The sequence below is a fragment of the Copadichromis virginalis genome, linkage group LG20 (assembly GCF_057382275.1).
Source record: "Copadichromis virginalis isolate Kocher_CV1m ecotype Utaka linkage group LG20, C_Virginalis_male_GT1.1, whole genome shotgun sequence".
NCBI lineage: Eukaryota > Metazoa > Chordata > Actinopteri > Cichliformes > Cichlidae > Copadichromis > Copadichromis virginalis.
Genome location: NC_140637.1, coordinates 1,989,112 through 2,003,448, shown reverse-complemented (window position 1 = coordinate 2,003,448; position 14,337 = coordinate 1,989,112). Strand labels below are relative to the sequence as shown.

The 14,337-nt window shown below is 37.8% G+C and overlaps 1 protein-coding gene and 1 long non-coding RNA gene across 4 annotated transcripts; both read right to left on the bottom strand.

Moving 5' to 3' along the window:
* Positions 1–6,455: 6,455 nt before the first annotated feature.
* Positions 6,456–9,529, bottom strand: LOC146683941 (uncharacterized). Of its 3 annotated transcripts, none has more exons than XR_014917243.1 (5): positions 9,248–9,529; positions 8,770–8,833; positions 8,259–8,411; positions 7,802–7,892; positions 6,456–7,207 (listed from the first exon to the last, which is right to left on the bottom strand). It is a non-coding gene; the product is annotated as an uncharacterized LOC146683941 (long non-coding RNA). The 3 variants fall into 3 exon arrangements; XR_014917244.1 differs by having other exon boundaries at positions 8,770–8,805; XR_014917242.1 differs by having other exon boundaries at positions 8,770–9,529.
* Positions 9,530–10,851: 1,322 nt separating this feature from the next.
* LOC146683940 (uncharacterized) lies at positions 10,852–14,089 on the bottom strand (the record flags this gene model as incomplete). Its single annotated transcript, XM_085444594.1, has 5 exons — positions 10,852–11,926; positions 12,370–12,459; positions 12,907–13,062; positions 13,162–13,237; positions 13,977–14,089. Coding segments are annotated over 5 exons (651 nt in total), but the record flags the coding sequence as incomplete, so codon positions are not given.
* Positions 14,090–14,337: the final 248 nt, after the last annotated feature.

Genomic DNA, 14,337 nt, shown 5'->3' with positions numbered 1-14,337 from the left:
AGAAGACCCAAGATGGTTTGTGAGTAAAGTAGACTGTAAACTGAGATAGCAAAAAGTGAGCAGAGAAGAAAAAACCCCAAACATAATAGTATTTATGTGCATAACCATAATATGCAAAATACATTGCAGTTTTACTGGACTTTTTACAAAGGACTTAAATATCAACACCAAGTTCAGTCACATTAGTATTGGAGTTGACCAGCCCTTGCTGTAAAACTGCACTGCGTCTCACACTTGTGCACGAATTATCAAGGTACTTGGCAGCCAGCATGGACAACTTTCCACAGTTCTTCTGTGGATTTAAGCCATCTCAGTAGCTTCTGTCTCTTCATGTAATCCCAGACCATCTGTTGAAAGACTCGTTGTTCGTGGAGATAACAGCTCTTTATAACTCTTGCTGAGGGTTAATGTTGTTGTCATGCAGAAGAATACATATCTGGATCCGTAATTAATAAGACTCTAAACAGATGAAGCACCTTAACATCACTATAGTGTGTGATGTTTTTGTGTACTGTATGTGAAGATGCATATGCGCGGATGTTTTCCCCACAGCACATTGTTGCCATTTCTGGCAGCTTAGCTATTGTTAAGCATAAGCTTTGAACCATGCAGTTGGTTTTACGTATTAACTTGTGTCTGAATTTACACTTTCTCTGCTCCTTGGACAGGAACGGGTGTACTCTCACACTACGCCAGTTCAGTCTTGGCATCCGCTTAACAGATGTTCAGTCTGTCAGTTATCCATGTGTTAATATCTAGGGAGTGTGAGGATCACTGTTCAGCTTGGATAGTTTCAGCATTACTGATAACGCCATCTGATCGATAGGAGTCTGAAGGAGCCACTTAAACATTCATTAATTCTCTTACTTTAATATTGATTCTGTTTTTTTTAACCCCCAGACCAGAAAATGGCCTCCGGCCAGAGTCGCGTAGTCTCCATGCAGTACGTCAACCAGAAAAGATGATTATTAAAGTATGAAATATCACTGTTTGGGTTTGGACAAGTCATCTGAGGACCCCCTCGAAGTGAACCAGGTGTCGCGGTCTGATTTGTAAGATAATCTGCACAGTTGTGATAAGAAGATTTATTGTAAACATAAACTGCTGCTTATGATTACAGTGGAGGGTATGATTTATGCCTTCTTCATTGAGGCAATCAGCATAATTTCCCTATAGCATAGAGATGAATGCGCACAGCCACATGTGCACGTGCATGCACAGCTAAATTTATGCACGTTAGCACAAACACAGAAGGCTCACAGAGCAGTTGCTATAATTATGTCATATATTGAGAGTTGATCGTGTCTCTATGTTCCCTCTCATGACGACTTCTTCAAATATGTAAAAACCACGTGAGGGATGCACGGGTAAACCCCAAACACCCACACACACATACTTACAGAAGAAGGCTGACAAATGCCATTCATTTGTAATTCATATACCTTTCCTGCATTAGAAAAAACTTGTTTGCATTTCAAATTGGACTCATCTGTTTTCTCAGAGCTATCTGGTGAAGTTAGGTCAAGCAACTGAGATCATTACAAGGAAGATGCTCCAGCCAATTAATCATTTTTTAAAATGGAAAACCTGTCCCTCATTGTTGTTTCCTAGAGACAATTACATACTCCCAGCTTCCTGTGTTTTAACTCATAATTATTCTCACTGTGAATGAATAAATCCTCTCTGAGACAGGTTCACACATCTGTTCATTTCACTTTATTCTTTAGACATTTGTGTGTCCCGTTTCTTTCGGTTTCCTGGAATAGACAGGAATGTTCTTGTTTTTGAAATGTGTGTCCCTTCATTTTTTGCACAACCCAACATCTTCTCAGTATATGACTGCTTTACAATATGCTTATTTTCTGAAACAAATTAGTTTCCTGATGATTTGAAACAAAACCTCTTAGGATAAGTGTTCGAGCATCAGTAAACAAACACGGATTTCTAAAGAGTCTGACTTCTCCACCTGTATGAAAATTATGTTTTGGCACAGAGGGACCTCGGTTTTGATCTGATCGCAGTGTAGTTGTTTTCTTTACCTGCAAAATCTCTGTGTTGTGTTACTGTGGAGGATTCTGTTTTTGTCGTACAGTCTGTTCTGATGGGATTTTACTTCAATATTTTCTGGCAGTTTACTTTTAAAATAGTGAAACATGACTCTCATCTTTATCTGTGGTATGCGCTACAGCTTGAGAGCAAACCCAGAATACTTTACAAACACACACACACGTGCAGACTCACATGCGCACTCTCCTCTTGCTCAGTTGTTTAGATTCATTCCAGTTGCCTTAAGATATGGTGGAAAGAAATTTGTCCAGCTAAGTGCTTAGTCCAGCACTATCTGGAGTGGGGATGCTCTCCACTCCCAGGCTTTCGACTGATACTCTTAATGAGATACTCTGTTTTGGCTAAATGGTCAAAGCTTTTATTTCCCCTGTGAGCTTGTTTGTACACGGCCACAGTATTTCATGATTTTATGTGGGTAAAATTACGCTGGTATTTCATTGAGCCTGTCCACCCTCCCTATCAATCATCCTATCATCCAGGTACAGTCTCACAGTTTCAATGTTATGTGCACACTTGAACACACAGGCACACACATACTATAAGTCATCTTAACATGTTCATGGAAGCACTTGGATCGATAGGCAGCCAGCCTCTGGCCATTAGGAATCAATACTGCAGCACATAGAAAAGCAAGAACAAAGCTGCGCCACAGATCCACTGACTCATGCACACACACAAAGAAATGCAGAGCTGTAATGCAGTGTGTGAAAAGGGATCCATTTGGAGTGAACCGGAGTCCTGGAATGCAGTCATCATACGAGAGCAAGAACTGTAATGTGTAACCGCATCGACTTCCACACATCATTTACACAGTGAACAGACACAGAAACTGTGATTTTTGCACTTGGTGCAGAATAGAAGCTGACTAATTACGTTCTACAAGAAGATATTGACTACCAAATGTCCCTAGAGCTTGTCGGTCAATCAGAATTATTTTCATTCACAACCAGCCCTCCATTGTTTTCCTTTGACTTCAAGTCTGTCACTTAGGTTCCTCCTGATCCCTTGAAGACCTCCCGCGGTGGAGGGCAAGTAATTGTGTTAAATGTGATCCCAGTATTGACTAAAATAATAATGATTACAATTTTTTTTTTTGCCCTCGTTGAACTCGCCCTTATAGTTTCTGCTCTAAGCCACTCGGTTTAGCCATTCTTATAGTATATAGTAGCAATAGGTCAGGAGTTGCTGGATTGGTGGCAGTGCCATCATAATAGCCAGCAATGTTCCTGTGCAGACTCACTGAGCTGCTAGATGGTTTCAGTCTTGGCCCTATTTTTCTTTGCTGTCAAAATAATTACATCCCTATGAGGACGGAATAATTTATGTCATCGCTATATATTTTTAATAAACCTGAGCTATTGTGTTAGTTCACTGTGCAGTCAAGTCGAAGAAACAGGGTTCTCTCTAAAACGGCTCTGCGTCACGGCTCTCTGTTGGCTTATAAATAGCACAGCAAACCTCACCAAAATGTTTACCTGACTTAAAATGAGAGGCAGTATGTCTTATGGAAACAAAGTGTGCTTTTTTTATAGTCGGGAGGAAGTCCTGGTGGAAGGGAGCGCGGGAAAAAATATATGGGCAAAAAAAGCAATTAGGAGATAGGGAAGCAAAAAAAAAAGAGAAAAGAATCTATTTTGGAGGATTTCAAACAAGCTTGTCACAACAGTGCTAAGGGACTCACGCTGTCTGTCTCCCCACGTTGATACGCATGAGCCCACACAGATATGGACTCACAGTAACTCCCACCACACACACACACACACACACACACACACACACACACACACACACACACACACACACACACACACACATGTCAGTCTGTGTGAGTTTCTGTGACAGTAGGATCAGTCTGCACCCCACAGGCTGTAACCCCTTGAAAACCCTCTCAAAACGCTTTAATTAAAACGTCTCCCACAATTACAGCACATCCTGATGCTTTGACCTTCACACCTCCCATGAATACTGTATCATACAATGTCTTTCTCTCTCAAGCACCCCTCACACACAAACACCCACACACACGTAGATACATACATATTTGCCATCGAGATAAGATAATAAGGTAAGAGATACATCATCTCAAAAAATTACTGTGCTACAGCACCAAAAACATGAAAACCAACTCGATGAAATAAACATAAACACAAAATACAATATTAAGCTAGAATAGCTCACGTGGCCTATGATAGACTGGCAACACATCTGCCTGTTACCGTAGACATCTGGGACAGGTTCAGCTTAGTCATGACCCTGAAATGGATAAACGATCAAGAGGATGGATGGAAAAATAGCTCCGAAAGGTTACAAGAAATTATACTAATAGAAGAGGCCAGTTAAATAGAAGATACAAAAAATGAAGGGCTCAATAAACCAAAATCTAAATATGATGCAATAATGAGCTTAAATCTAAAATGAATACATGTATTGTGATTTGAGGTGGCAAAAATATTATTTATCTATCTAAGAAGTGGTGCAGAAGTTAATGGTCCATGGCTGATTGTGCCTATATTATTGTCCAAACAGCTCACATTTCCCATGATGCTCACTCAAATAGCTCCAGCAATGAAACTCCGTCACTTCCTCTGTAGCTCCTCTAGAGTTGCATTCCTTGCTCTGGGCAGCAGGACTGTCAGCACGATCAGCTGCAGCACATTAGCCATTTCGCCACAGCAGGAAAACTTTACTTTATCATATAAAGTAATTCAAAACAAAACAACAAGAGCTAAAGTGACAATTAAGCTATAATCCTTTTAAAAATCACATTTTTGTGTGTGAAAAGTGACCAGTTACTTTGTCTTTTGGCCCAACAGATCTTATAGATATTTTTTTTAGGTTTCTGCTACCAACAAATAGATATTCACTTACAGTAAACTTCCAAAAAGAAAGCTTGGACTTGGAATAAAAACCCAGGAGTCTTTTATTCATTGCAGTCTTATGGTGAAAATAGTGTGCAGCATGACTCAACAAGTATTTGCTCCCTGCGCCCTGACAGGCAGGACGAGAAAGTGTTGTTTTGCTATGCATGCAGTCTACTGCAAAAGAAGAAATGTGTTCTGCTGCTGCCTCTTCAATTGATGCTCCGGTATTGGTGTCTTACAATGTCTGGCTAAACTGAGTCTTTGATAATAAGTCATGGGTACCTGTGCACCGCATCTCCCAAAGTGCGGTGTGATAAACAACATCTAATCCTGAGCTTAATTAGCTAACATTAATCAATTCTGCCTCCCCAGAGCTACTGGTTTCTCCCATTTCTTAAGTCTAATGACCACAGGACTACACACTACAAGAAAATAACACCCCGGCATTACACTATACACTCAAAAAATGAAATTGGGTGGTTGTTACATTTACAAAATGGTAGGTAGCTGTTTGCATTCTATGCATACTCTCTCTCTCTTCATATGTGTGTGTGTGTGTGTGTGTGTGTTTCAGTATGGGTCCAACAACAGTTTTATGTTAATGTACAATACTTAATATATCTCCCTCCCTCGCCAGAGGGAGTGTTCCCCCAGGGCACCAAACAGGCTAGGACCGCCGCTGTACGTATGCCTTTGCTATTTATTGTGGTTTAACCTGTAAAGGACAAAAACGTACAGAAATTCTATATCAAGCCTTGTAATCATACACTGAAAAAAATATGTTGTTGGATTTACTTAATTCAATGGTGGACATTTGTTGCACACAGATGTTTTGCTTTGGCAGCAACTTAAACAATTGAGTTAAATTAACACAATTTATTCATGTTCAATAAACTTGTGCAATTTGTGTTGATAAAATGTGACTTAAACATGTTTTGATGAAGTAATTTGAGCTCTTGGAATATTTTAATCCTTCACAATTTTCTCACGTTATCCCAACACGATTCAATAACTTTTACCCAATACTACTTGGTCACTTAAATACTACATGTTATCTTCAAATTACATTTTGCTATTATATTCTAGTATCAAATACACAATTTTCAAATGGAGGCCTTATAACAGATTGTATTGTTCTCTTCCAAGATGGTTGCTGGCATCCACCAGTAACCTTTCAAAACAAAATGTCTAATTTCACTGCATTGACAGTAGGTAAAGAATTAAACTGACATTACTCCTCTACTGAATCTATATAAATCAACAGTTAAATAATGTCAGTTCTTCCGTGTTCTCTGGAATCAATCACAGCAAAGAAATTGGACTGTTTCTTTTGAAAAATGTTGGGAAAGAACAATACAAAACATTCTATTTAAGGCCTCTAACGTCAAGATTCAGTTAAACAACAATTATGACTAAACAATTTGAGGTAATGTTAGTTTCCATTAACATTAAATTAGGTTACTGAATTGGCAAACACCTTCCTATTAACACTACCCATTTTACCCCAATAACTAAAGAAATTAGCACTTGCAGGTCAAAACCTTTATTCAAGAGACGCAAAAATAACATTGATACAGTGACTGTCAAAAATTACAGCACTGATCATACTGTGACATCTTGGTTCAAAACAGCACACTTAGAAATATTCAACGTTCTTTACTTCAACTGAATGAAACTGAAAATACCATTTCACACGACCCATATGGGATATTTAGACTGTATAACTGTTCACGCTACATCTCTTCACTAGTAAAAGAAAGAAAAAATACAAAGAGAAATTTAAAAATGCTGCCAAACAGACAAACAGAACTTGTACAGAGCAAAAGGAAAAACAAACAACAACAAAAAACGGCTCGTCCTCATGGCAGTTGCAGAGTATATAAAAATGAACCCTGCGATCCGTTCCTGGAATTGAGCTTCAAAAATGCAGCAGAACAAGTGTGAGATTTAAATGTCCTCTCACCTAGAGCTGGTCACCTCACATGCATAACAGTGAGCTTCGTTGCAGGAGCAGTTTTGTCTTAGTTGTGAGCTTTTCTTGAGAGCTGAGTTGCATCCAACTCCATTACCACCCATTGAATCACCTCAAAAGTGTAGCAGAGTTGTGATGGGTAACTTATGTTGAAGGAATAAAAAAGGTCCAAACAGCATGGCTACTGCAAAGGTCACGTTATCCAGATCTTGAAGAACAACATCAGAAAAGTCATTGCCTGCCGCATCCTCTGGAGACAGATGTTCATTGTGGTTTTCTCAATCTGTGCAGTGGCCTCAGTCAAGTCCTGGTTAAACACAAAACATTTCTTTAAGATTCCTTTTTAAACTCATCTCTTTTGAATCTACCAGTTCTAATGTTAGAGTAATTTAAACCAATGCAAGCAACATAGTAAATAGCTATAGCCAAAGAGTGGCCTGCCATGCTGCCATTCATGGTCTAACAGAGTTTCTAAGAGAGGGTGAAAAACATAATAATTTCAAATGCTTTACATTAGTTTTTGTTAGAAAGACACCGGCCCATCAGAAATCCAGGTTATGTCACTCAGAAGATGTTAGAATTTAGACTTTCAGCCCCACAATTTGGTTAGCTGTTGGTCAGTTGGTCATTTTTTCAAACAAAAGCTAATATAAATATTGGTGGGATTTTCCTTTGTTCATTTTAATGACAAATTTAAAGTTTTTTCACACTGATGTGACCCCTAATACAGGGGTGGGGATGGGGCCTCAAGGGCCGGCGGCCGAGTTCACTACCAGGCCTCATGTGAACTTCAAATTATTAAAGAGGACTACTGGTCCTAACCAGTCCAATGAGGATCAAGTGGATAACTAAATGCATTTTTAAATGTTGCAAAGCCACAATCTACTCATAAAACACTCACCATGAACTCCTGCACCAAGATGTTGCAATTGTCTTTCACACAGATGCGGAGCACTTTGATGAGGGACTCCGAGCATTAATGTCATCCTTGACTATTATAACAAAGAAAACAGAGATTTGTGAACTTTTCAGTAGCACAGAAGAAAATGATCCCAGACAAAAACTCTTGACTTTTTAAACCAGTCAACATGCAACACCAGCATCTACAAAGCAATATCAAAAGTTCCTGTTTGACATCAACTTTATGGATATATAGTTTCCAGAACATTTATTTTTAAAAAAAGGTAATTTTTTCTCAGTGGGCCAGTAAATGCATGACGAAAATTATGGCATCCTTTTAGTGGAATCATTACTCACAGGTAATAGTTGACTGTTTCAATGGATGTAGCATAAAAATCTTTTACTGACCTAATGCAATACAAATACACTTTGTAGTTAAAGAATTTTAAAGTTCTTACTGTCATTATGGCAGCTACATCCTTTAGCTTTGTGCCCTGTTCCCCCGATCACTTTGCAAACACTTTCAGCAGACTGTCAGAGAAAAACTCAGCTCCGTCAGAAACCTTGACTGTAAAGGCATGGTTGGGATGCACTGGAATGCTGCATTTTATCTGAAATGACATAAAATTATTTTGAAATAACAGCAGGCACTGTGCTTGGTTAATCAGTAATGTTTTGTTGAATAAAAACTGTGTTTCCAGATCTTATGGGATTAAAAAAAATCCAAAGATGTTTGTTTCTGATTTGCAACCCAACAACCCACAAGTTACAACCTCATTCCAGTTCAAGTGTGCATTAATGCGAGTCCAGTAATCACCTTTCTGGCAATACATACAGGTATAAGTTAAACCTATGGCAGATTTTGGATCTCTCAGTTGTATTAATAGGGTGAGTATGCATGCACCTAATAATTATAAAAAACCTATTATAATTAAGTTACAGAAACGAAAATAGAATATACTTTCTTACCATAACACCTTGAACCCACAATCCATCAGCTGACTCCTGGTGAAATGCAGAATAGAGGTCATCTCTCAATGTGCAGCAAAAAAAACAAAAACAAAAGGACAGCAGGTGAGGGCAGGAGGGGTAGGGATGTAAGCTAGCATAATGCCGCTGATGATATTAGCTAAAGCTGTTCAATGTCCAAAATCTCACTAACACCACGGTGCAGTAAATACACAATGTAACTGAAGAGTCAGTTGACAAATCTATTCACACAGAAAACCAAATTATGTTATGAGTGCCTCGTAATTAGGTTTAATGTGATATTACGGCTCTTGTGCCAAAGACAAATTCAAATGAAAAAGCGCCAATTCTTTGATAACAGATAAAACAGCAAATAAGCTAACGGCTCTTTTTTAGCATGTTACATGGCGACACTCTAGACGTTTAACTACATTTGGCTGAATTATGGTAAAAATGAATTCAAAAAATCAAGACATACCAAAAACGTAGAGTTGGCTGCTCGACTTGACTGAGATGGATGCCTTTTTTAAACCACGATCCAAAGCCCGCGAGATGAAATCACGCGTGGTTTCACGAGATTTAACGTTGCTATCTTATTGACTTACGTCACCTGAACATGATATGAACAATTTAATACACCCTTTCTGCATATCATGTAGTTTTTACACTATATAGTTACATTTAACTTTAAAACATGAGGCAATTGTGTTAAATGCATGCAAGATGCTTACATAAATCCAAGAGATGGCCAGTCCCTTTTTTTCAGTGTAGCTTCCCTATTTTTTTAGTCTAGACTGACAGCTCAGTGGCACAGAGGTTAGCACTGTCGCCTCACAGCAAAAAGGTCTTGGGTTCAAATCTGCAATCTGGCCAAGTTTGCAGTGGGTTCTCTCTGGGGACTCTGGTTTCCTGCCACAGTTAAAAGTCATGTTTCTAAAATATCTGTGAACATGAGTGCAAATGTTTGTCTGTCGCTCTGTGACAGACTGGTGACCTGTCCAGTACTCTGACTCTCACCCATCACGTCTGAGACAGGCCCCAGCCTCACTACAACCCTGGTGGAGTGGAAGTTATTATAAATCCATTAACATTTTATGTTAACCAGACTCTAGACTTTGTTGAACACTCCAAAAAAAAAAAAAAAAAAAACTCTTTGAATGAACTTAAAATGATCATGGGAAGGATTTCCACATTAATAAATGGATTTCTATTACGATTAAGCATTTTTGTCGCACTAACATAATTTGCATGGGTTGGATCAACTCAATTAAATTAAGTCGAACTCAAACAGTCGATTCATTATTAATTCATCCAGTTAGTCCAACTCAAGTACATAAAGTTGGAACAACAGAATTGCATAATGCTAAAATAAAGCAATTTAATTTCATGGAAATTCTTTCCATGATTTTTCTATGTTCATTCAAAGAGTTATTTTTTTGAGTGTAGAAGTAAACGAGTCATCCCAAAAGAACATGGTGCAGTAAACTGGAAATAACTTAAGTGCCGCTGTCTTACTCCAGACAGCAAGCTTGTTTTCTAAAACTTTGTTAAACTCAGCAGAATTTGCTACAAGAGAAATATCTCAACCTTGTGACAGACATTTTTTCACATGAGGGAAGTTTGAGACTACACTCTAAAAAAAGATCTGCTGGCTTAACGTAAAAAAATTAAGGTAACAATTTGCATGGATCTTTTTAAGTTACTTCAGCTTAGCCACTATAGCGTAAATGCCACAAGAGTTCTCTAGTTAGGCAAACTCTATTCCTTACGTACAAACAACATGATTTGCTTTGTCCTCTACAAGCTTAATTAAGTTGAACCAACTTAATTTTAATTGTTTAAAAAATTACTCCATTTAGTTATTAAAACTTATTTTTTTACTTTTATTCTACTCAGAAATATCCATGCAAATTGTTACCTTAATTTTTTTGAGTACTAATAACTTACAATAACTTATAACTTACAATTATACAATAAATTACACATTGAAATTCCAGTTTTATGATCAAACTGTTTATTAGAACACCAGTCCACCATTCCAGACTCATTGACATTTCAATAGCAGACAAAATTGTTGCCTCCATAAAATAAATGACAAAACACCCCTGTAAATCTGTCTCAAAAAGACTGAACATTTTGACAGTCATGCTCTGATTCAAGTTTGTTTGTGTTAAAGTGATAGTTTAGGTTTTTTTAAGTATGAAGTACATTGTGAGTGTATTACACACAGTAGACAGCAGTCAGCACATTCCTGCCACCAACACGCACGATAGGCTCAGTTTGTTTGTGTGACTTTGGTAAATCTGAACTAACCCGAACTAACACCAAAGTCACCAAATAACACAATTACACTTACTGATCAAGGCAGCAGGAGACCAGCAACTCCTGTGTGCTGTCAGGTAAAATTGCTGTTTTTGTCCATGGACGCTGGTGGGCCAGAGCGATTGAAACAACAAGCAGTAGAACTTCTCTTTCCTCACAGAAAAGGCTGTCTGATAGCAAAATAAAGCAGTAAACATATTCTTGATATAATGTACATTTAAACTGACATTAGTTTTATTATGATGGAGGCTCATCTTGCGTGCCGGTGGCCCCGTCTGCTTCTCCGTAGGTGGAGCTTACTGACTGCCATCTACTGTGTGTAATACACTCACAATACATATGTACCTCATACAGCCTCACTTCAAAAGACCCGAGCTATCCTTTTAAAGTGCATTATTTTTAACTAGGTGTACTTAATGCTCAACGCTCAACTTTACACCTACTGCCTACTGTAAAGTATGTAACACAACACATTGCAAACAACAGTGGAACATTTCCCGTTTAATTTGAGGATAGCCTCACTCTTCACATTTTTTAGTACAACAGTTTACTTTTTAGTGACATTACCTTAGGACTGGCTTTCAGATCATCCAGCTCGAGGAATATCTTTTGAAACACTTCAAAAGTGTTTTTCAAAAGTGTTTTTCAGTTCTTTTGGGTAGCTGAGGTTGAGTGCATATATCAGCCCCATTAGCAAGGCACAGGCTCTGGGTACATCCAGGTCTGCTAGGACTTCTGTTCCTTCAAGTATGATCCTTGCGCTGGCTGGATCAGACGTTGTGGCACCTCTGGTTACAATCTTCATCACTTCATTGGTAATATCGCCGCCACCATCCTGGTAGATCAGAATCAATATAAATGTTTTAAGTAATCATACTTATACATGAGAGTAACACAAAATAGGGCTGCAACTAACAATTTTCTCGATTATCTGATTATGTCTGTGAAGGTTCTCTTTGCAAGCTCCTTTGACGATTATCTGATTAGTTGTTTGGTCCAGAAAATGTCAGAAAATGGTGAAAAATGTCAGTGTTTCTCAGAGCCCAATATGATGACCTCAAATGTCAAACATATTCAGTTTGCTGTCATAGAGGAGTAAAGAAACCAGAAACGATTCACATTTATGAAGCTGAAACCAGAGAATTTGGACTTCTTTTTCTAAAATAATTACTTAAACCGATCAATCAATTATCAAAATAGTTGCCGATTAATTTAGAAATCAATTAATAATAGATTAGATCGTACCTCTAATACAAAGTATAGTCATGTCTGATTTACCTGCTCTTTGAAGAGATCCTCCTCCTTTTCCCTGAGATACACCACTAAGCCACGGATAGCGACCTCTCGCCTTCTCTCCACAGAATCGTCCTGTGAATAAGAAAAAGAATGTCGAACTGCTCTTCGAGGAGGATGGGTTTTTGATAATTACATCCAAAAAAAAAAAAAAAAAGGATTGACTTTATATGGCCTGAACTGTACCAATTATAGATTTCCAGTGATAATCAAAATAATGAATTGATCATTTCAAAGAGCCATTTCTCTGAAATTATCAATTCATGAACTTGAAAAATCCAGGTAACAAATAGAAAAACTGCAAAATCTTGCAAATTACTCTGCCAATCATGATCCACATCACCTATAATTTGTTTTATTATTAAGTATTTATAGTTTTAATTGATATTTGTGCCTCAAGCTCTAAACAATAATTTGACATAGTTGAGTTGTAAACAGCTACCTTTTAAGACTCAATATCACCTATTGGAAAAAAAAGTGGATTATCCTATTTGAAATAAACTACATTTCATTCATTCATACCTCTAGCAGCATGTTCTGGATGCGCCGAATGCGCATTTTTGCAGCCCCTCCTCTTGAGGACAGCAAGGACATTATTTTCTGAGAGTACTGGTCTAGCTTTGCCATGAATGTTGTCTCCAGGTTAACAGTGGTGATCCTTCTGAATTCTTGGTTTATCTGTATAAAAAAAAGGCACAAATAGGCACAACATGTTAATGTATACAATTTACTTTAAAAGAATACATACTGCAAATTATCTTATGGAAAAATATTTACCTGAACTGCATCAAAAAGAGCAGGCCATCTTTCTTTCAGGTCATTGATTTTTGGTGCTTGATTGACAACTTCCTGCCTGCGAATGGAGAATGTTATGTTATGTTTCCAAATCAAAGATATTTTTTCTTAAGTGATACAACTGCGCTTATGTATCTGCAGTTAACACCCAAAAGAGCAAAATTATATTTTATGTGCTAATGCACACTCAATGTAATGTCATTAAAACAACTAGTTTATGAATGTTACTTAAGATCTTTCCTGTGGCGTTTCTACAACATGGCGTTCGCTTCCTCGCCCGCGTTTTTTGACTGAACTTTGACACAGGCTGTTCTTCAGCTAGGGCTCAATTAACAAACTTCAATCTCACATAAAAATAACTCTAGGACTTAAACATCAAAATGCATCGATGTTAAACCGAATGTATACTCAGTAACCTACATTTGTTTAGTCATGAATGTAAAATGGCCCAGCCTTTTGCTGGTCAAACCTTCATCAACGCTGCAACGATTTCAAAGTAGAAAGAAGAAAAACGTGTATTACCCTGTCTTTGCAGAGTTAAAACTACTGCTACAGAAGCTCAGTGTCAATTAACACCATTTGGCTGCCACCGTAAAACAAAACTTAACAAAGACTAATGTTACGGTTGAATTACTTCACAAGTTAGCCAGAAGTGTAACGTTACTAGCTTATCACCACCACTCGCCGAGGAAGAGTTTAGTGTTGTGTAAAAAGGATTTCTTGCAGTGCGTGTTGATAGAGTTAAAGTTAGAGTTATTAGCTGCTGTGAATAAAACAAGGCAAAAAATTGTACTCACCACAAAGCTTTAACGTTTGATAATGTTCCGTACAAAATGCCGCTTCTCTGCTTTCTCTCTTTGCCTCCGTTTCTTTCGATCAGTGGTCTGAGAGCACAACATGTCCGGGCAAGTCAGCCTTGTACTCAGCTTTTAAAGGACGCTTACGAGATTTTTAAGTTGTATTAACTGAATACACTTTCATGTTAAGTTAACACAGAAATGTCTGTTCAAAATCGATATATTACTGAGCTAAGACTGTTTTCTTTATTTTCATTTCAACCAACTCATTAAATTAAGTTATCAACTGATTACAATGTGTACATGCAACAAACTTAATTTTTTATGCAGAAAAAGCTATTAATTTTAAGCTTTACTTACT